This window comes from Microtus pennsylvanicus, chromosome 12 (assembly GCF_037038515.1).
Source record: "Microtus pennsylvanicus isolate mMicPen1 chromosome 12, mMicPen1.hap1, whole genome shotgun sequence".
NCBI classification, from domain to species: domain Eukaryota; kingdom Metazoa; phylum Chordata; class Mammalia; order Rodentia; family Cricetidae; genus Microtus; species Microtus pennsylvanicus.
The window spans coordinates 37336075-37359960 of record NC_134590.1 but is presented as its reverse complement, the minus strand read 5'-3'; the positions used below and the strand labels follow the sequence as shown (position 1 = coordinate 37359960).

Here is a 23886-nt window from a genome sequence, read left to right as displayed (position 1 = left end):
AACAAACTACATTCATCTTTTACACGGTAAATATCCAAGAAAAGCATTTACGACATCACAGTGTTTTTGTAGATAAAAATGAATTCAACACATAGTCAAGATGAACAGGATTCTAAGTGCATATATACAAGCATTTAAGCAATGAGAAAAATGTACAAGTGACCCCAGTAATATATTGAAAACCTGTGAGCTACGTCAGCATGAAACAACTTACAGGGGAGAATTTCTTGCATTTTCTGTGGACTCGGCATTGCGTAATGGAAAGATACCATCCACTAGAATGGTGAGATAAATCTGGCTCAGAGAGCTTGTACTTCCTAGCTATCTGTGCTTAGACAACCACTGCTCCTCCTTGGATTTGAAGGGTCTCCCACACACCTATGGGGTAAAGGCTCGGTGCCCATTTCCTTTGATATAGTAAAGAATCTTGAGAGGTGGAAGCCAGGGAGTCTTTAGTGTATTGGGATCTTGCCCTTGCAGGCAGACAGTCTCTTCTCTCCTTCACATCGGGTCATAAAGTGAGCAGCTTTGCCTCACACTGCTTTCCCATTCTCCACCACAATGTGCTGGCCCCCAGAGATCCCAAAACAACATGGCTAAGCTATTGATGACTTAAACTTCCAAACTGTGAGTCAAAATAACCTTTTCCCTTCACCTCAGATGCCTGTCATACTGGAGGAAAGCTAAAACACCCATCTACCAAACCAAGCTCTTAATAGAATCCAAGGATGTGGAAATTGACTTCTGATCCATAGCGAACAGTAGGTAATGCAAACATGATGTAGTGAACACTGCTACCTATGGAGAGTGATTTACGCTCCATGTGGCTTAGTTTGCAGAACCACGGGCATGAATTTTATACAGCCACAAATGATTTTTCGCAATGTAGTCCAATGGATCTTATCAGTTGGTGGCCAGGTAATATATTATCATTGATGTGTGACTTTGGTGTTCAGGAATCTATTAAATTTGGTGACCCTGCTAATGTTTCTTGAGCCGCTTTTCCAGTGAAAGTGAGGTGTGGAATATTTATTGCAGAACTTACTTCATGGGGTCAGAAATAAAGTGAATTAGCATGTATGACCGTACTTTATAAGAAAACACAATTCTCCAAATAAGTGTCAGGTGATGGAAGAAGGTTTCTAAGGTGCATATTTGAGATTGTCATAGAGGAGGAATCCTGGCAGCTGTAAAGCAAAAATAAAACTTTTAATTTAGAAATATGAACTAATGAATTATTTTTGTCTCAGAACTTACTTTCTTCTACTTTGGGTGGTGTGTGCAGTGTTCTCATTGCCTTGTGTTTAGAAGGTTGTAAGGGGACTGATCAAAAAATACATGAAACAGATTTGGAAGGGGTGGGTATAAAGTTAGAATTTCTGAGTCATGAAAACATCAAATAGCGCTTCCTGAAAGGTGTAACTTTATTTAAAACTCAGCCGCTGCATTTTCTATCTCGCTGCAGACACCTCTGAATCAACCATCTATGTTGACAAATTGTTATGCTGACAAATTCTCACTTCTACTGAAAAATTCCATTTTGTAAACAAGTAAGTGGGTTCTTGATGGTTTAGCTCATATCCTGTGCTGGAACTTTGGGAAGCATAGTCTTGGCTTGAGTGACCATGTATTATTCATTTCTCACATTAGCCAAGCAGAATCAAATATTTATCACCAAATCAGAAAGCCACTGGGAGCATGAATGTAATACTGTATCTGAGATCTTGCCTCAAGTTTGGGAAACACAAACGGTGCATGTCTGGCTCCATTGGCGTGATTTCCTGAGAGAGTGGAAATATGTGTTTGTTTGGCTTTCTTTAAAATACAAGGGGCTTTAAAACTAGCCCCACCCACCCAGGCAGTGGTGGTGCACACCTTTAATCCCAACACGTGGGATAAAAGGGCAGATCTCTGTGAGTTCGAGGTCAGCTTGGTCTACAGAGCCAGTCCCAGATCAGTCAGGCTATTACACAAAGAAATCTTGTCTCAAGAAGAAGAAAAAAAACTGTCCCCACCCACCAACAGTACAAACACAGAACAGCAAACCACTTTCCTGGTCAGAATATTTGATGTGCACAGACATAAGTGTACATGGAGTCACACACGCTGGGTCAGAGCTAGTCGTGTAAGATCTGACACTGGGATTTCCCTTGGTAGTCCCTATTACACATTCAAAAAAAAATGGGCCTGTGGCACAGCCTAAATCTGGGTGACAGTTATCAGCTATCACATAAAGGAAGTGGTGAGATGTGTCTGTATATTGTGGCTGATCACAGGAGGACACATGAGCCTTAAAACAGAATACAAAGGACATAAATGTCCAAAAGTCTTGACATCCTATGCCACAGATACTTGTTCAGCCATGTTCATTGCTGTTCTAGTCACAACAGGCAGAAAATGGAAACAACCTAACTTTTCTTCAGTAAGTGAGTGGATAATGAAAATGTGGCACATTTCACAATGCAATTACTCTTCAGCTGTAAAAGAACACGAAATCGTGGAATTTTTAGGTAAATGTTTGAATGGATCTAGACAAGATCATATTGAGTGAGGTAACCCAGACCCAGAAAGACAAATGTCACATATACTCACTCATCTGTAATCCCTAGCTCTAAATCTTCTGAAGTGAATATACAAAATGGGGTGACTTCAGAAACCAGAAAAGTAGAAGGGAACCACTGGGGGGCCATTGTGAGAGGGGACTAGCAGGATGCCCTTGATAGAGAATGTAAAATGGAGAGGGAGCTCCAGCTGGAGAAAGGGAGGGAGGCCAATGCAGAAGAAGAAAGAGGGAGGTGGGTTGTTTGATAAAGCCTCAAGGAAATATTATTTTGTATTTACCTAAAATTACACATAAAACATACAGTATGTATATATGTGTGTGTATCATGCATGTATATATGCATCATCAAGGAAGATGCTGGCAATGCTCCCTATAATAACCATGTACTTACAAAATCCCAGTAACAGGCACAAGAAACCTCCTTTCTTTGGTCAGGGTCATCCAAGCGACTCCCAGACCAATAGACTATTGTTGTTGCCTTTGGTTGCCTCTCAGAGACTAAAGATAAACCCCCATTTCTGAAGACACCACACACTAAAGGTATAGGACTCGTATTAATTAAGCTGGATCTAGCCTGAAATCTTCCTCCCTGCTATCTAACTTCCATGGTTAGATATGGCAAAATGCCAAGGGAGAGAAGCAATCACTAGTTCTACCCAACTGCAATACCTATGAACTACAACAAAGACTGGCATGGCAATATATCCCTAAATGTGCTATAAGTGTCCCTTACATGTTGGCAATAAGAAACAGCTGTAGAGTGTACGGCCATACCACCCTGAACGTACCCAATCTCGTCTGATCTCGGAAGCTATAGAATTTGACTTAATTTCCACCCAACAGGAGGGAAATCATGCCTGGTACTAGAAACCTAGCCACCTTCCCAGGGGTAGTAAGGCCACAAATCTCGAAAGAGAAAGCTACTACCACCATTTTGATAGACCAGTATAATTTCTTTTTTTTTAATTTATTTTTTTCCATTCAAAAATTTACACTTACTCCCCTCCTCCCATTCCCCCTCCCCCACTCACCCTCCTTCCTCCCCCGCCCTCCTTAGGAGAGGGCAGAGAACCCTGTCCTGTGGGAAGTCTAAGGCCCTCCCCCCTATATCCAGGCCTAGGAAGCTTTGCATCCAAATAGACTAGGGTCCCAAAAAGCCAGTACATACAGTAGAAACAAGTCCCAGTGCCTTTATCAATGGCTTCTCAGTCAGCCCCCATTGTCAGCCACATTCAGAGGTTCTTGGGCAGCAAAGAAGAGGGTGTCTGAACTGGCCTTGCCCCACTATCACACTGATGATTATCTCAGATATCACCATAGAACCTTCACCTGGCGACAGATGGAGACAGAGACAGAGACCCTCATCAGAGCAATGGACTGAGCTCCCAAGGTCCAGTTGAAGAGCAGAAGGAGGGAGAAGATGAGCAAAAACGCCAGGACCACGAGGGGTTGGTCCACCCACTGAGACAGTGTGCGTGTTCTAATGGGAGTTCACCAAATCCAGCTGGACTGGGACTGAACGAGCATGTGATCAGACCAGTATAATTTCCAAATACATTCTGAGTATGATCCTTATACCCAAGGATAGTTGTAGCTACCACCCGTGGTCAAAGAAGCTTGTCTTTACAGCACATGGAGAGATCATAACACAAACCCACAACTAGATGCTATGCAGAGATAGCATTGTGGGGAGCACAGCCGCAGTGTATACATCTGCATCATATATGAGCATGCAATATGAAGCATTGCGTGTGCAAGCACACAATAGCTCGCATTTACAGCTCAGGGAATATCATGGAAGAGGAGTAGAAAGGTTCTTAGAGCCAGAATAGCAGAAAGTTTTCTAGAAAAGGATGCATAAGCATGACCAGAACAAATGATAGTATCAATATACATGCTAACAGGACAAGAAAGGGGGAAATTTCATGGGGCCACACCTAGACAAAGAATTACAGTCAACTAGTGAGTACAGAGAGAGAAAGAATTAGTCTATCTCAGTGATGGGGCCAATACAAAGTGATTAGCCCACAAACCATATATACACACACATACACAGACAAGAAAATGAACTCAGTGTGCTATATTCAAGTATTTCTGAATACTTATACATACATATGTAACAATAGTAAGGAAGAGTCTATAAAATTGAGAAAACAGGCACAGAAGGAGTTGGAGCAGGGCACTTGAGAGACAATAAAGGGAGGAAAAGGAATGGGAAATAGTTTATTTTAAAATGTATAAAAATAAAAGTAAATAAATAACAATTTTAAAGATGATGAACAGGGGACAATAATGTGTAAGATAGGATGCTAGACTGGAGATAGGACATGCTAGGTGAAGACCCTTAAGGCAATATAATTAAATGAAGTGCTAAATCAAGCTTAAAACAGTGTATCATGCAGGCATCACTTGGGATAGCACTAGATATTAGTTTAGTGCAATGACAATGTATTCCAGGGTCATTAACTTCTGTATCAAGGAGGATGGAGTCTATGAGGGAATGACTCTTTCCAGTCCAGTGAATGAAGCAGTGATCTGATGGCCCCACAGGTCAGCATTATAAAGGATGGGGTGGGTGAGATCAGAAAAGAGACTGCCTCATCAGCATGGTCTCAGGCCCCTGGTCCTTGACTCTTTTTCTTCTTGTTTCTGAAGGCTTTAAATTCTCCCGCCTACTTCTGGGATGGTATTGATTTCATCATGTGATGACAATAAAAAAATTAAAAAGGAAGTAAGTCAGAAGGGTGTAGACCTGTGTGCTCATCTTGAAAGCAGACAGGCCAGTCAACCTTCCACATCTGTCCACGAGGTCTGGGTGGCCATTGTCCAGATTGTTCAAAATCGCAGCCAGGGCCAGACTTGGGCAGTTAGAAAATGAACTTACCATATTGCAAAAATCTTTGAAAAGAGCACTAATACTGGGATTCTGGCTCTGGTATAGATTAATTTTACTACCGTGTATTAGTTATTTCTGGTTTTCAGCCTTGTTTTCTCATGTGCAGAAATGAAATGGCACTCCTACTATTTCCTGAAGAAGACAAAGTGTTAAAACATATTAAACAAAGATAAAAATTAAGTAGCCTCCAAAACCTGGAGTTTATCCATCTAATGATTATCACTAATTGAATTCCTCAAGCTGGGAAATTATAGGAATTAACACTGAAATCTTACCATGATGGTTGACCTCTTTTTTTGGACCATTACCTGCATGCTGAGACATTAGTCTTTGTTTGCAGAGTATTAAAAAGAGAAAGATTGGGAGACTGTAGAAAAGAGGTGGGGGTGGGGTCAGGATAGTTGCTTCTGTGTGTAGGAAAGAGGTGGGGTGGGGCCAGGATAGGTGATTCTGTATGTTCAAGCAAACACCTCCTCACGACCCGAAAGATGTTCTGCTTTTACTCCAGCCAAGGCGGTGATGTAGAGATTGCACTGCAAACAGTGACAAAGCTCTCCTCAGCAGACTTGGTCTGCAGTGACACAGGCAGATGCTAAACTTCAGCCTGTCTAGAAGTTAATTAGGTTACAAAGGCTGCCAAAAATACCAAAGTCATTCAAAGAAAATTCAGCACGGGAGCAAGATCTTAAGCAAAGGTCAGAAGACACAAACAGTAATCTTGATTCTTAGAACAGGGACATAAACATGGGGAGGGGGAGTTGTGCAGGTTACAATCTGTAAGCTTTTTATCCGTGTTTTACAGCAGCCAAAAGATGAGGCATAGTGTAGTTTTGGCTGCTTTCCTATAATAGCTGTGTCTTCACAAGGGCTGAGGCAGAGGCCAACACTGTGTGTTCGTTACCTGTCCAGAATTCTCCGTATATAACCAAGGGACACGGAGGGTGAGAACCTCTGGGTGGATGCGGCTCCCGATTGAGTATCTTCCTTACTTGGAAACCGTGATTCTGGAGAGAGCATTAGCTACAGCGAATCAATCAAAGAGATGGCTGGGTTTTATTTCAGGGCTTCTTTGTGGGTACCGTGAAATTATCACACAGTGGCCAGTGCTGTCTGCTCCAGGGTCTCAGGAATAGTTGGAGCCTTAAAAACCTAGAGACCCATTTTCTCCAAAGAGGTTATCCCCAGAATGTGTGTTGGGCGTGGGGTGCTCTAAAGCTATGAACAGCGGTACACAGGACTTCACTGCCACCAGCAGGACCCAGAGGAAGTGCAGGCACTGGGGATGGAGAAGAAGGCTAAGATAGAAGTCTTCAGGTGAGAAATAAGCTTAACATACCGTTCGTTTTGTTTGCTTGAGACAGGATTTCACACTGTACTCCAGGATTGCCTTTCCTGGAAGTAACAACAATCCCAGTTTTTAAGATCTGGTGATTACAAACTTGAGCCACCATGGCCAGCTAAGCTCAGTAGCCACCCATCCTCTCCCCAGTCTCTGGGATGTGAGGATTCCTCTCACAGACTGATACTCCTGCCCCAAACTCAGAATGTGGCATCTGAAACCCAAATTGCAAACCAGGGTCCAAATACTCCCTTCTCTTCCGCATCACCACCCTACCTTACAACAAACAGCACCACACTTATTTCCTCTCTGGGGTTTGCAGGGTTGCATAGTGTGACAGCAATTTTACAATTGCTTATCTGCATCACATTTCACTCCAGACCGTGGGAAGTTCATCTCCTATCCTTGTCCCTGGATGCCCAGTCTGGGATTGACCGTATCTGCCTCACATGAAGCCAATCCAGTATCCTGCACTGACTTAGTTAAGCAACTTATGTGCAAACAACCCACAACCTCTGGTCAACTTTGACACCCAGCCCCCAAGCTGTGGTCCCCTGAACTTTGCAAACGTGGGGCATGGCGGGTGGTCTCCCTTTCTAGAGTCTTAGCCTCCAGTGGAGCCAAAGCTCACACTTTACAGGGCTCCGCACTTCCTGGAAGCCAGCTCTGAGTTCGCAGGAGGGCAAACAGCCAGGGAAGGCATCTCAGTGGGAGCCTGAAGGCTCCCTGGGTCCTTTAGAAATCTAGGGAGAACTGCCTGCAGAGATTCGCTTCCAGAAAGGGTCCCCGACTACGCGGGGAGGACCACGTGAGCATCGTAGCTTAGCTATAAAAACCCCCTGATTCTCACGAGCGTGGGGAGAGAGCGCAGAGGCGAGACACGGCCTCCCACGCCACGAGAGGAAGGGCGACCGTGACCCGCCTTCCTCAATACCCGGAGCTCTGATGCTCCAGACCTTCTTGGGGTGTCGAGGCGCGCTGAACTTTGGGGACTTGGCAAAGGCGTGCAGACGCCCGCGCAACTGGATTCCCGCAAACGCTCAGGGCTGGTTTGACCTTTAGGAGAGTTGGAGGGGGGAAATAGCAGGAATCTCTGGCAGATCGATCTCCTGTCTTTCACTGAGAGAGCAGCCAGGAGTTCTGGAGCGTGTCCTCGGAGGAAGCCGGGAGATCCCCGAGCTGTCCCCCAGCCGGCGCATCGACACCGCCCAGTGAGCCGCGTTAATTCTGCGCTGCGAGAGAGGCGAGTCCAGACATACTCCCGCCACCTTCTCCTAAACTTTGACCTGCTCAGGTGGCCCTTAGGGTCCCCGCGGAGGGCGCAGGCAGGGCCATGGCTACGAGCTCCAAGAGCCGAATGGGCTCTTCCTTTCACAACCCGGCGCCGCCCGCGTAGCATCCTCTACGCTGACCTCCCGCGCTGCGGCGCCGAACCCTGGGCCAGAGCCAAGACAGCCTCAGAGGTGCGGAAAGCGACCGCAACCCCGGGACCCGAGGGTCTGTATGGCCACCGCCCGCGGGCAACAGCTGAGCGCCAGGGAGCTTGCGGGCTGCGCCTGGGGCTCCGAGCGGCTCTGAGCTGCGGTGCCGGCCGACGTCACCCTAGCGGGGCCGCGGAGGGTCAGGGACCCGAAGAACAGAGGTGGTGGTGGCAGCTAATCCTCCCCCAGGGCGATGTGGCCAGCCGGCGCGGGCACCAAGCTGCCCTGTCCCCGGGACTCCGCGCTCCGGCGGGCGGCGTTCTCCGGGAACCTTACCGCCCTGCCTTCTCACCTCGTACCCGCCGGCCGCAGCGTCAGAGTGTTCATCAGCGCCAACCCTGAAGGTAAGTTCCTTGCCCCTGTTGGTCCGTCTGTTGATCCTTTGATCCGTGCGTGGCCGAAAGTGTGTGGGGCCTCCCATCCGGGTGCACTCTGCTTCCCCTGCGCTCCCTGCCTCCCGCCGCAGCCCGGAGCGCGTGGGAATTTCATTCCAATCACTTATTTTTCTTTAACTCATCCGCTTCCCTGCTGACTTCTAGGACACACTTTTCTTCCCAGAGTCAATATAAAACATAGCTGAGGCAGTTAGTAGCTAGTTTCCAGAGGATTCTTCTGCCTTTTCCACCGTAACCCCTTTCTTCTAACGGTTTCTTTCTTCTGATAATTACAAAGGGTAGCTGAATGGGGGCTACCTGCTGCTTGCCGTATGTTCTCACCCAGGCGACAAGCATATTTCTTACAACACAGGCCTTGCAGATAAAGGCAGGGGCTCGGGGTCGGGGAGCGAGTACAGACGGTCTCAGGACAGAGAGGCGCTCACCTCAGAGCAGAATTGGTCCTGGAACGCTCATCTGAGCTCATCTGTGTGGAGGGTCTTGGTCTCCTGGGTGGAGTTCCTACTCCAGTCAAGCACCTGCTAGGTGCTCCATGGAAACTTGTTGGTTTGGGGCTTTTGTAGTCACCATGACAGAAGCGGTTTTCAGTTCTTAAGGTTAACTTTAGTTCCCAGTGGGCGGTGGGAAAGGGGGAACGCATTTAACAAGCTAGGTAATATTTTATGGGGGGGGAGGGTGGTCCTGAGAAGCGTCTTATAAGTTTATGTAAGACTGAAGAATTTGCCTCGTTGAACATTCGAGGCTCTGGTTGGTTGTAAAACGCATTCTGAGAAGACAGAAAAGGTAACTTTCTGGAAACAATCACTTCTAAACGGGAGGGCTGCACTACTGGAAATTTCTGGTAAAGGTTGTGTGGTCACAATGGAATGAGGAAAGAATCAAATAAATAACACGCCATAATTAATAAGAGCTTTCTGTGCTTGCAGGGGGGCCTTATAGGAGCGTTCTGTGCTGGGGGGGGGGTGTCTCATAGGAGCGTTCTGTGCTTGCGAGGGGGGGGTGTCTCATAGGAGCGTTCTGTGCTTGCAGGGGGGCCTCATAGGAGCGTTCTGTGCTTGCACGGAGGGGGGCTCACTGTCCTTCCCTGAATTTACCGCTCACGTTCACAGAACTTAATAAAGGGTGCTTTTCGAGAGATCTGGCGACATCAAAATTCATCCCATACCAAGTATGCCTTCCAGGACTTTGAGATGAAATTTGAATTAAATAGCCATAAAATGGGGAGCATCGTTAAAGTTAGGGTTCAGGAAATCTGCAAGTCCCAGCAATAACGTCTGAAAGAATTATATTAGACAATGTTTAGTCTTGTAATTTTCAGTTGCCCAAGACTTTCCTAAATGCCAGGTGAATTGTTTGCCCTGCTGTGTAGCACACTGCCTGTCCTTAAAGCAAACTGCTTCTAAAATACCATGAGTGTTCTGTTAATGTTAACAGTGGTTAATTTGTTTCTTGCTCTAAATATGTGTTTTCTGTGATTTCATGATAATGAATTGATGTTGTCAGTTTACTGTGGGAGTTAAAACAAGATTACTCTCATTTTGTTACACCTGTGAGTGCACATTATTCTCCAAACCCTCAACTTAGTTGTTCTAAAAACTTAACACACACTAATACACAGAAAAAAAAAAGGCACAAGGGAGGCCTCAGGCATGTCTCTTGGTCACTGATTTTGCTGGCTGGCTTCCAGGCTGATCTTAAAAGACCAGAAAAGTGAAGATTACTCGTGAAGCAAGTCTTTGAATTTCATCCAGACTGAAGAGCCAAGGGCATATTGAAAATAGACAGAGATGGGCATTTTTAATGCTCTCAGCTTGAAGCCTTACAACTCCGGGAAATGCTCCATCCGAGGCAGCACTTTGCCATGGCATCTTTATGGATTCAATTTAGAAAGCAAATGCTTGTGCTTTGGTACCATCCAATATTAGATTCTTGGACAATACTAAAGATGAAGAGCCTTTCCACTGTCAAATTAAGACAAAGGACACTATCTCATGTTTCCTTTACAAGCAGAAGCCCAATTTGCATCTGAATAAAAGCTGTTTTGTGTTGAAGCCATAGTAATTTCTTTTGTTTTGTTTCATTTTGAGAAACCCAACAAGACTCTTGCTGAGGTGATTGTTTTCAATAGGTATTGCTTTACAATACTTGTGTGGAATTGGAATTTTCCCAACCCCAGTGATGGCAATATGTGTCTTCAGAATGGGTAATTAGATTTCCATGTATTAGCTCATGCAATTTTGATTTCATCCTCAAATGCTTCTGAGAGTGGTAAGCAAAGGGATTCTTTCTATTCTACAGGTGAGACAACTCAGGCTTTATGCAGTGAAGTTACTTTTTTGGATTCATGCAGCAGAGTGAAACAGACAGATCCCATAGGAAACTCACAACACCTATGTTGCTGCTCTTTGACAATGTAGGCAGCATCCAGATCCCTGAAACTGTCTCATGTCTATATGACCAAATAATGGTGGAAAAGTGCTGTCCAGACTCTTTTTTGGCTCCAAGAATATGAACAACTAAAAGGAAACACAGTTGCCCCAACCCACTTGGTCCCACTGGGAGATAGTCATGGGACATACAAGAGAATCTTAGAACATACTGAACTGTAATGAACTTGAACTTCTTCAAAAGTCTATCCATGTCAACTATATGGACGATTTTGGATACTTGTCAAGGAGGCAGTCGCGTTATCCCAGACTTACTTGAATGGATGAACTTCGTCTAGTCTCACGCCCATGCATTAGCGCCATCTTTTTTAGTCCTTGGAAGTCTTCTAAGCATATAACTACTCTCTCTCTCTCTTTTTGCCAAGACAACTTTTAAACTGCTTCGGAAGTAAATGCTTTCAAAACACATACAACAATGGAATGGAAAGAGAAAGGAAAGAAAGGGAAGGGAAGGGGAGAAGAGGGGAGAGGAGGAGAGGGGAGAGGAGGAGAGGGGAGTGGAGGGGAGAGGAGGAGAGGGGAGGAGAGGGGAGAGGAGAGGAGAGGAGAGGAGAGGAGAGGAGAGGAGAGGAGAGGAGAGGAGAGGAGAGGAGAGGAGAGGAGAAGAGAGAGTTATTTGACTGGAATGACTTTCATATCCCATGCATCCATTCTCAACTAGTTTAAAGTAAGTAACATCTTCATTCAGACAAAAGAAAAGATATTGCCTTTGTTTTTGACAAAGAATGATGCTGTCCCATAGTCCTTTCACCTATGATCTCCAGGATTAATGTGAGTTGGTAATTTCTCCTGTCTTTGGGGGAGGAAATGTGAATTTCCTATTAAGTATGGGGGCTCTGGACTAACAGCCATGCCATATATGTGTCTATAAGAATACATGCCTTCCCTTAGGCTGTCCTAAATGCCAGAAATGTCTGTTTGCTCTGACAGCATTAGTCATGGATGATGGTTGAGTCTAAATAGTGTGAGTAAGAATCTGAGTTTTATTCATTTTAATAAATATGATATAAACATGCATATGACTTTATATACACATGTAGCTACTGGCTCAAAGCTCTACATCAGTATTTCTCAACCTGTGAATCAAAACCCCTTTGGGGTCACATATCAGATATCCTGAATATTGAGTACTTATGTTATGATTCAAAACAGTATCAAAATTAGTTATCAAGTAGGAATGAGATAATTTTATGATTGGGGGGTCACCACAGCATAAGGAACTGTATTAAAGGGTCTCAGCATTAGTGAGGTTGAGAACCACTGCTCTAAGTAGATAAAGACAATAAGGAGCTTCATGTCAAATAAAGTCCCAGTACTGACTGAAGTGATTTTGGATTATGTAATCACTCAAACTGGGGGCACTCTACTACTGTTCACTAAGGTTTGGGAATTGTGATACTGCAGCTAAGAGATACAGACTTTATTGGAGAATATAGCTTAAACTATGTAAATTGATTTTCTCAAAAATCAAATCCACAACTACTAGGAGCTGCCAACTCCTAGATAAGGAGCAAATAATTGTGCCTCTTGCCAGGGACAGTTTACACACTTCAAATCTAAACCATGGATGAGAACAGGGGTTACAGCTATCCTGTAAATAATAAAAGAAGTGTCTGGGCTCCTGTGTTTACATTTTCCTTCTAGATACAGCCTTCCAATGGGGGCAGAATAAGTTATAGCATTGTGTATCCAGGGCTGCTATACTCACCTCACTCCATGTGTGAAAAGAAACCTGGTATAAAGAAGAAATAGCCAACGTCCGTTCCTGTCCATTTAGATTGTCAAAGTGGCCATAACCGAGTGTTGTGTACAAAGCCTAGCTTTGATGACCAAATATTCAGATCATTCCCATTGATTTTTCTTCAGTCAGTGTGATTTTTTTTTAGCTTCCCAGACTCTTCTTCAGACCTTAAGGCTCTCAGTTGGAAATCTTATTCTGCATTTTGATGGAGACACAAAAAAGATGAATTCTCGCCTCCTGTCTACACAGGCTCAAAGTCCACAACCACTGATCACCTTCTTTAGTTTGCAGTTCTGCCCCAAAGAAACAAAGAAAGATCTGCATCAAGATTCAAATGAGATCTGTGAGAATTCCTCACTACTCTTATTCTTACCTTTCTGTCATCCTAAGCTCTCATGGCTCCATTTTTGCTCTCTTTATGCATTGTCAAGAAGAAAACTGTAGCAGAAAACAAATGTACACTTGTGCATCTATCACATACAGACCTCTTGATATACCCCAAGAATACCTTCAAAACTAAAGAATCTTAAATGAGAATATGCCAACTGTGCTACTTAGGGATAACATACACAGGACATTCATAATATACAAACACCAAAAGTCTACTGATCATGTCTCCTTGGTCCTTAAGGAGACTTTATTGGGGAAAAGGGGAGTATTGGTTACCAATAAACTTAGGCTTATGAACCAAGCTTTCTGGGTTGGAATTTTTATCTTCTATGTAATAAACTATTTCTGAGCAAGTTCTTTAACTCCTTTGTTCTCAGTTTCCTGACTCGTGAGGTAAGATAACAGCAGTAGCTGTGAGGAGTTAGAGAGCAAGGTAAATAAATGAATACACACAAAGCACTCAACACAAGCACTGGGCACACAGGAAAAAATAACAAACACTCACTATGTTTTCGTTCTGTTATTTTCCAGTGACATCCAGGCACTCTGTAGGTGTATCTCCGACAGGAATGAGGTCTCTATCAGCCACTAGTTAGAACTCAACCTAGAAAAAGAAACCTTTCTACTCTAGATCATTCATAGAATTGGGTGTCCAAAAATATTTACAAAGCTTACAGAACAAAAAGTTAAGGATACCACTAGGCATTTAGGTGCCACTGTGAAAAAAGCTGCCACCCAGAGAACAGAGAGCTGTAGAAGTGCGCATGGATACCAAGTTGCCAGCAGTCTCTGCAAAATGACATGTCTACTAAAAATCACATGTCAAATGTCATAAACTATAGCAGAAGAACTTCCTCATTGCCTTCCCTTTATATATCGTGAATCTCCAGGGAGTGAAAGCACCCTGGTCCAGGGCTGCAATATCAGCACATTGTTCTCTGCATGTAGAGAGACATATGGATGGAGAAAAAGAAATTCGGAATTTGTCACTGTGCATTTCCACTTACATTTCTGCAGTGGTCATCTTAAAGAGTATTATTCTCCTGCCCGACTTCAAGGGGCTGGGATTGCTTATGGGCACTGGTAACAGGCAAGTCTATGAATTCCCATGCTTCCCAGTCCACACTCTGCAATAGAGAGGATGAAAAGAAGGAGTAATGGATCCTCAGCACCAAAAAACAATGTGTGGAACCCAGGAGAAAACAGGCACATGCATTCCTTCAACCAAGGAATGTTCCTGAACATTCTAATCTATGTGGATGTTATTCTGGTGTTTAAAAGCACAGCAGCCACCATACACAGCAGGTCTCTGCTCCTGTTGAGTTTACCTAAATACCATAATGTATGTGATAAGTGTCATAGCAAGACACAAGCAAAGGAGCATTGAGAAGCTCCAAAGTGGGTTGCATTAGCCAGTTTTTTTGTTTTGTTTTGTTTTGTTTTTGTGGAGGGATCAGAGTGAGGAGCTGGGAGGTCTCCCCAGGAAATGAATAGAACCAGAGTCTGGAAACTATTCTACATGATAATCAAATATGAGGCAAAGTGATGATGAGATCTCCATAGGGAACACAAAGAAGCAGTCTTTGTTATTCGGCAAAGAGCTTCCAGCACTTTGAATAAGAACAGAACTGATACCTTGTGGTAACACTTAATGACTTGGACCATAGAGGTGCACTAGATACAAATCCATTCTAACTTCATGGTTTCAGCTACCTACCAGTCTTTCAACATTCTTTTCATGCCATGGTATTGCCCTTCTCATTTTCTGCTTTAAACGATGCCTGCAAGTTTGAGTCTCTGTTTCAGTTACCTGTCGCTATTAATCAGCCCACTCCACGACACAAAAGCTTAAAACAGTGATTTACTGTTTTTCATGCTTCTGTGATTGAGAACTCAGATAAGGCTCAATCACATGGATGTGACCATGTGGTCTCCCCCATAAAACATTAGTTTGAAAAAGAAGGTAATGTCTGCTCTTGGGGCCCAGGGCAGCTTTCAAGGGGCAAGAGTGCTGGTATACTAAACCACCTGCTGTAATCTTCCCAGGGATTGCAGTTGTGGAGAAGGGAAAGGAGGTGATACAGAGAGTTAAAGAGACTCAGAGACCTTCTGGTCGGGGCAGAGAACAGCTGCCTCCACCACCCAGAAGGTTCATTTCTTTCCTTTTGAATTTTCATATGCCATTACCCAAGACAAGTTATTAGTACCATTAGAGCTACAGTTTTAAACAGTACAAATTAAACCCTGGTGAGATGGATAACAGAAGGCTGGGGTATAGCTCAGTGGCTCAGTGCTTGCCTTGCAACACAAGGCCTTGAATTCAAACTCCAGCAGTGGAAAGCTAATAGAAAGAAGATTATAAGTCATTGAGAATGTAAGCTAATTACACCAAGAACTGCAAACAAATACCAGATATAGCTACAAGATGGAATCTTGGCATGGCCTTGGGAATAAAGATTCCATCTCTTTAAATAACTGAAAAAGAAAACATTTAAAAAAAAAACTCACACACATTTTTTAAATGTCAATTGTGAGAAATTCTACAGCATAAATTGAATTTATTGAATTTAATAAAATAAGCCTAAGGGTTCATCTTTAAAATTCAGGCTAAGGACATTATTATTTGTTGAAATGCTGGAAAATGCACTTTGTTGAGAAATTCCTAGCGAGAACTCATGGGACAATGTATATTTCACTGACTCAACAAGAAAATGTTCACGAGTAATCATGTCTGTGTCTAAACATTCCATGAATTCAAACCCAAAGCATCCCAGAAGAGCAATGGCACAGGCATTTGACATCAAAGACTATTTGCTGTCAAGCGTAGACCAAGAATAATAAGCAATCCAGCATCAGTTTGCTTTCCACTAACCATTTCTTTTAGATTTTTCTCTGTCCTGGCATGAGTCTTAAGCAGATAGAAAGCAGGTGGGTTTGCTCAAAGGTCATGGAATCGCTACATTGTAAAATATGTCTGGAAGAAATCAGGGTGTTACTGGCAGGGAGACACCTTGTATTCCTTTGTCTTTGCTGGCAATTTCTGTTAAAGCCAATGAGTAATTCCTCAAATTAAAATGTGTCAGCTCGTGCAAAATTAGGCAAAAGTTGTGATGGAACTTAATAAAAAGATCAGAAACTACAGCTCAGAATGATAACAATACTCACTGCTAATTAAATACTTCCTTCAAACCTCATTATAAATCAAAGCTTTTTCAAAGACTGCTGCTATTCAGAGCAAAGCAGGCGGGACTTGTATCTCCCTTCTATAGGGATTGCAGAATGAAACTGTAAAACAGAAAGAGTAGCCTTCACAATGCTGTCAGGACAATAGTATCTTTCAGAGAGATTCTGGCCCCCAAACCCATTTCTTTCTAATGTTATTCTAAGTATCAGCTACAATGCTTTCTGGATTCCCATTGTGTCCCTGCAGTCTCCTAATTAGTTGATATGGACTGTCACAAAACAAGGAAGAGATACACATTGCTGCCTTCATTTTGTAGACCCATACATCTAAGACATGGGGCAAGTACAACTGTCCAAAAAACACAAACCCTGCATTTATAAAAGACATGGCTCACGTTAAAAGGCTGCCAGAAATGACTGGAATCAAGTGGTTGCATCTCATGTCTTCATCAAGCGTGAGCTACACACATTCAGCCTAAAGGAAAGACTCAGGTGAGCTGAATCTCAAAATTCTACTCTAACCAGCAGGGGGAATGTGGTCTGGCTTCAGGTCACGAGAACAAATCCAGATCAACAAAGGGGAGTTGGTTTTGTTTTTTTAAGACAAAGATGGTTCTAGAAAGTCCAATAGAATCTAAAGACAACCAACAGGTGATAAAAGAATATAGCAAAATTTGTTTAATTTTCTTAAGTGTAAGAAGCATAATCACAGACTTTGCTAAGATAGTCAGGACTCAAAAACTGTAAGTTATAATACATCAAAAGTTCTAGAAACTAACTATAAGGATGGCAGGGAAGTGAGAATTACTTAAATGACATCTTTACTATTGTTATTGGATAACATGGACTTTGGGCATATATGAAGCAGGTGTTGGGAAATATTGTGCTTGACTCCCATGATAAGGTGAGGAGAGGCAAAAAAGAGCAAAAGCAATAGGGCCCCATATTGCAGGAACAAGGGAGAGTGGCCCGGATCGGCACCCACATGCAAGGTCTTAACTGTCCCTTAGCATTGGGACCTGTGAGTCACAGAGAGCTGGGAAAGAGACTGCCAAGAACTTCCTGAATAACTTTGTGATGTGGGCCAGTGTGCTGGGAACAGTCTCCAGTATACACAGGAGGTTTGCTTCCAGGTATGTCAGGATGGATGCAGGAGTTGCTCCTGAGGAGAACTTATTCAGTAAAAACAAGTAATTAAGATGATAGAAGAGAAAGGTCTAATTAACAGCCATCTCTGAAGAATGAGAGTTCTATATGCCCCAGAAGTGAGGGAAGCCTCATTTCTGAATTATCAGAGAAGGATGTGGGGCCATATTAAAGCTGAATGAAAAAGAAAGCAATGGCTGTTTAGTAATGCCTGCCATGGAGTGAAGACTAAATCATTCATTATACTATACAGTGTATTTTTAATGTAAACACTGTGTGGGGGAGGAAGGAGGCAATAAGAGCAGCAAAAATAAAGTTTTAACTCTACATCCTTTGCAAAGCAAAGAAAGCAAGCATGCAGAGGGGGGAATTATACTGGAGAAAATAACTGGTAAGAAATTCTTGCTCGAATGACAGAACTGATAGAATCACAGCTTCACAAAGGGAGAGAGATGTGTTGAAACTGTTAAATATACTGAAAATGTACTTGCGTCAAGTAGAACCTGCATGCCAGGCCGTTGCTAAGCAGAGTGGCTCCAGCAAAAGATCATACTCGCTGGATGGCACTCTAGAAAATGCTAACTAAAATAAGATCCAGAAGTTATTGAGGTCACTGTGTAATAAGAAGATAAAGCTTCAAGTGATGTACTAATTCTTTTGTAAGAAAAACCTTCTAACACCAAAAAGAACATTTTTTAAGAAATGGAGTTAATTTTTAAAGCCACATGCCCTATTCATAAACCTGAATAATGTATTGTTTCACAGAGTTTTCTGTTGCTACAACTAAGAACCCTACAGCATGTTTATGAAGCTCATAGTTCTGGAAATCAGGAAACAAGGCACCCACATTGGTTTGGCTCTTACAAGGGTCTTCTGTCTCCATCACACATGGCCAATTTATTCACAGCAGAAGCTTATGCAAGAGGGATAAATCACACTGCAAAATAAGAAAACAGAGTAATTCGCAGGCCAGGCTTGTTCCTGTTACAATGACCTGTTCTCTTGCAACCCAGTGATAACTGCATTGATTTCTTTTGAGGGTGGTGCCCTAGTGACCTAATGATAGAGCTGCCTGCTGTTAGTTTCCACCTCTTGAGGGTACTTCAGTCTCTCAGCACCACCATACTGGCACCCAAAGCTTCCAGCACATGAACCTGTGGGAAATTGCTTATACAAAAGCAATTTCAATAATATTGGAATTATGTAAGAAAAAGAAAAATGATCCAGGCCTATTTCCCCCATGAAAATATTTTCTAGTTTTCTTTTCTGCTGATATGAGAAACATCATGACCAAAAGCAACTTGAGGAACAAAGCATTTATTTCTGCTTACAGGTTACACAGTCCATTAGCAAAAGAAGTCATACCAGGAAATTGAGCAGGAAGTTGGAAGAGAAACCACTGAGAAATGCTGTTTTTTGTCTTGTTTTCTCGCTCATGGCTTAGACCCACCTGACTAGATAGATACTGCATTGTCCATAGTAACTGATTCCTGTGACTCCTGTTCCATCTTTCAAGAACATGTCTCACAAACATGCCTACAGACTGATTTCATGGAGGCACTTCTTCAGTTCAGGTTCTGATTTCCCAGATGTGTTAACAACCAAAATTAGCTATCAGAAGTAAACCCCTTGTCAGCTTAATACACATACACATTGCTGTTAAACCATAACCATTCCTTCCCTTCAGTGTCTCGTGTTCACCTTAAAAATCCCATGGTCAATATTTTGTAAGTTAAAAGTGTATAAAAACTCAAGCCTCTTACCTGCGGTCACCTGTAATATCAAAAATAAGAGGAAAAAAATCAGGGAGTAATTGCAGTGAGATCGAAGTGAAACTGAAGTCCAAGAGTGTCTATCAATGTCAACCATCTGGGACCCTGTGTGCTAACCTTATGGGAATGCTTCCCAGAAAGAGTTCACCTCCATGTGGCTATTCTCTTACCAATTATACCTTGATTCCTCAGTCAGCCAGGTTTCACTTCCACGCGGTCTTAATCCAAATAATCCCACGAATAGCTCTTATAGGGTCTGTACTCCCCCCATGAAACTTCGCAAGCCAGGCCTCCCCTGTCTTTGTTTCTCTCAACATTGTTATTTACCACTCTCCTGGAGAATAGCCCACTAAGCTCTGAACATGGCTTTTCCACCCTAGTGTTCTAAATGCTTCTACTCTCTCCCCCAAAAATGTGGTCAGGTTCGTGACAGTAACAACCCACTCCACTTTCTATTGTAGCGCTTTTTTTTTTTGCAGTTATGTTAAACACCACGACAGAAAAAGAAACTTGAGTAAGAAGGGGTTTATTTAAGCTTACAGGCTATATGCCATCATCAAAAGAAATCTTTAGGACCCTGTAGGAGAGCTTTGATGGAGAGTGGTTTCCAGCATTGGCCTCCAGCTCACATTCAACTACCTTTCTTATTCTGCCAAGCCCACATGCCTAAGAATGGCACTGACCCCAGTGGGCTGGACCCGTCTACATCAATTCACAGTCAAGAAAAGGCCCCCAAAGAAACACCCACAGGCCAACTGATGAGATGATTCTTCAATTAATGATCTTTCTTCCCAGTGTGTCAAGTTGATAACCAAGAATAGGCATCAAAGCTGCCATTTGCAGGGATTGTCTTCAAGGTAACGGCAGAAAGAGCATTCTTAAGTTAGATGGTTTTATAGCTTAAGGAAAATGCCTGAACAAGAAATTTTACAAATTGGCAAGAGTTTCACAAACAGGGCACATTAAGAGGTGAAGGTTGGCTTCTCCTTTTGAATCTAGATTCTCTTGACTGTTCCATCAGATAGAACACAAAAGAGGTACAGAACCAAGGTCTGGGGTGAGGCTTTTAGACATTGGCCATTTCCACAATTATTCTGGGAACCCAAACACCTAGTCCAAGGGCCTCAATAGAAAGGCACCGACAGCCAATACCGCCTTCTTCACAAGTACAATAAGCTACATTGGTAGTAACTCTAGATCCCAAGGTAAGATAACTGACGACATGTGAGCAAAGGCTGGCTCTCATCTCATCCCTCTGCAAACTGAAGACTCAAGAAAATAATAGTGGTAGTTGTTGTTTTAGGCTGTTACTTAGCAACATATAAATGAGAGTAAGAAAAACAGAACAGAGGCATGAACTGGCTAATATAAGGAACTGGAAGCGGGAGGCAAGGTCCTGGTTTAAATCTCCAGATTGTTACAAACTTGAGCTTAGTGTTTTGTCTCTTCCAGTTCTACTTCTCTTCAGAAAATTGGGGACAATAGTAATTACTTTAAAAGATTGTTGTCCAGAGCATCTAAACTAGTTCCGAAAACATAATAAGGATTCGGAAATTATATAGCAGAGTTCGTTGAAAGCCCTAGAAGATAGCTAAATGGAGTACAAGGGAATGAGATTTACTTGAATAAATACTTTTCCCCAACTTATTTTAAATTGCAGCATGAAATAGGCTATTAGTCCCAAGTTGCCTTGCCTATATAATCATGAATGCTTTTAGAACACTTAAAGACATCATGTTTTTAAAATATTGGTTTGAAATATATGACTTCAGTCCAAGCTGGGAGGTATTAAGTTTAAAAGTTACTTCCCTAGTAGAGCAGAAACTACCAACTCCTTTTCAAAAAAAAAATGGATTCACAAAAAAATTTTAAAGTGGAGTCTTTGAAATGATACGCAGCAGACCGAGATCAATAGAATTACATTCAAAGAGAATAAAAAGTTAGCACTTCCACTTTTTAAAGGAAAATGTGCTAATCTCTTATTCTAAAAGTTATGATTTCTTTCACACATAAAAATGGTCCCTTTAATGTGGCTTTAAGTCTACATAAAGACTTTTCTGATTTCTGTTAATCTTTAAAAACCTTACTGCACAGTTTGATTACCAGCGATGTTCTAAAGCTACGTTTTATGTGAGAAAGACTATGCCTAATCAAAAAGTAAAAGGGGCAGCCGTCATTCTCTAAGAAGTTTTTATGCCAATCTCATGCAATACTAAAAAGCTATGTTAATTTCAAGAAGTTACTGTTTCAAAAATAGCCCAGTTAGTTCTTAATGTAAATTGGTTGCTCTCCTCATATGCCTCTGATGGCCGTCATAAGACAGCCTAGGTGGCTGTGACAAAGGTACATACTTTTTGTTACAAGTGTACATGCTTGGGGCCCATGGACAGCGAATAGGGTGAGGGTACACAGGCAGAAAGAACGTGACAAGGGTCTGCTCCGGCACCTGGCCACTGACTCTGCCTGGCAAAGCAGTGTGAATGGAATAAAGGTGCAGGCATTCAGGAATTCAGAAGCTTGGGCACTCTGCTTTCAGCTTTGGAGCTTGGTCTACTTTCAAGCACTGGAAATCGGAGTCATCCAGCTGCTGGCACAGGGAGGCGGTGGGCATGCCACATCAGCAGTTGTGAGCTCACTGTCCTGTGCATGTGTGTGAAGCCTGAGGAAGAGAAAACGCAGAACTTAGCCAGATGCGTTCATTTCTACCGAGTTCTTAAAAGCTATTTGAAACTCATTAATTTGTTATTTGTCTAGTCTTCTTGTTATATAATTCATTTGTTTTTCCTTCACCTATTTCCTTCTGGAAAATTAATGAGTCTGTCTCAATTGAGAACTTGTCTTTTATTTTTTCTGATTACGTGAGTGAGATGAAACAAAACCCTGCTTCGGAGCCAACTGCAATGGTACAGTCACAGGTAACCCAGTGAAAACCTCAAAATGGAGCATTTCCTCTCTGCTGCTGCCTGCCTGTGAAGAATGTCAGGGTATGAGTTTCATCTGACAGCAGAGTATCCTGAATCTCAGCCCCAGGAGTCTAGAGTCAGTGTTTATCAGCCATGTGCTAGAATATACCTCAACAGTAAAACCCAAACCAAATATGTGTCTTGGTTTCTTTCTGCTGCTCTGTTCAAGTGCCCTGACAAGAGCAGCTTACTAAAGAAAAGGCTTATTCTGACTCCTAGTCCAAGTTGCAGTCAACTATGGGGGTGCGGGAGTTAAGACTGCAAGAGCGTGAAGCAGTTAGTCAGTCACATAGCATCCATGGCCAAGACAAAGAAAGCAATGAGCATGTGTGCTCAGCTCACTTTCCCCTATTTAAAAGAAAAATTAAATTCCTCTCAAGATATTAGATATCATCATGGCATTTTCAAACAAAGCATGCTTTTAGACATTCCACTTTTCACTTCCTTTTCATACATTCCTAAATCCAAACCCTGAGAAAGTGCCGCACACCGTAGGTATATCTTCCCCCTCAAGATAAAACCCTATAGACACAAAGACCAACCTAACCTAGATAATCTTTCACAGTTGTGCCCTGTGTAAACTAGATCCTTTCAAGTTGACAATACCACTAACCATAGTGCTTGTCCTGTCTTTCTGATAGAGTTTGAGCTATGAACCCAAAACAAAAACATAGTAGGATGTTTGCTTAACACTGTTCCAAAAACATAGTACTTAAACAAACTCATAAAATAATCCTAACCCGTGAGATTGCAGTGTGACTAACAAACTAATATCTATGTATAAGATAGAAGCTAGGGAATGCTTGTTCGATTTTGAGGACTGTAAGAAGAAGGAATGGGATGAAAGAGCTTCCTGTGACCTTATTCCGAGGCAGACCCTAGTGCGCCAAGATCAACTCTAGCTAGAATGTCATCTCCCAACCCTTCATGGCAAGGGGTTCCCCTGTCTCTTTGTCCCAGGGTGATAGACCTTAGTGTGGTTTGAAATGTTCCCATAGATGTCTTTTTGAAAAGTCTGGTCCTTAACTGCTGGTGCTCTTTTTAGAAGGTTCTGGAAATTTTAGGCACTTCTGCTTATTAAAGGAAGAAGGTGTTTTTGAAGGGTCTCTAACTTACTTTTCTACTGCTATGACAAAACACCATGACCAAGGAAACTTAAAAAGGAAAGTGTTTAATTGAACTTATGGTTCCAGTGGGCTGGATTCCAGAATGTCTGAAGGAAGGCACACATCCTGATCCACAGGTAGGAGTGAAACATGTGGGCTGCTTGTTGGGGTTTCTGTCCTGCCCAGTTCCTAGAGCCGGTAAGCCCCATAGAAAATCACACAGAAAACTCCATAAGATCATAAACTGATTGGCCCTTTAGTTCAGGCTTCTTATTAGTTTTTGTAGCTTATATTAACCCATTATTCTTATCTATGTTAGCCACATGGCTCAGTACAGTTTTCAGTGGGGCAGTTCACATCCTGCTTCTTCGGTGGTCTGGGCAGAACTGCGGAAGAATGGCTTCCTTCTTCCCAGAATTCTCCTGTTCTCACTGAACCACCTCTACCGCCTGTCTGGTTGTCCC

The 23886-nt window shown here is 42.7% G+C and overlaps 1 protein-coding gene and 1 long non-coding RNA gene across 2 annotated transcripts in view; one reads left to right on the top strand and one right to left on the bottom strand.

Annotated features, from left to right (window-relative positions):
* LOC142832741 (uncharacterized) overlaps positions 1 to 8893 on the bottom strand; it is a 103456-nt gene extending 94563 nt beyond the window's left edge. The window contains exon 1 of the long non-coding RNA XR_012907264.1: positions 8572 to 8893. This is a non-coding gene — a long non-coding RNA (uncharacterized LOC142832741). The remainder of the gene's footprint in view (positions 1 to 8571) is intronic.
* Nwd2 (NACHT and WD repeat domain containing 2) overlaps positions 7674 to 23886 on the top strand; it is a 151182-nt gene continuing 134969 nt past the window's right edge. The window contains exon 1 of the mRNA XM_075943478.1: positions 7674 to 8623. Within this exon, the coding sequence (XP_075799593.1) occupies positions 8473 to 8623 (151 nt within the window). The 5' untranslated portion in view covers positions 7674 to 8472. The remainder of the gene's footprint in view (positions 8624 to 23886) is intronic.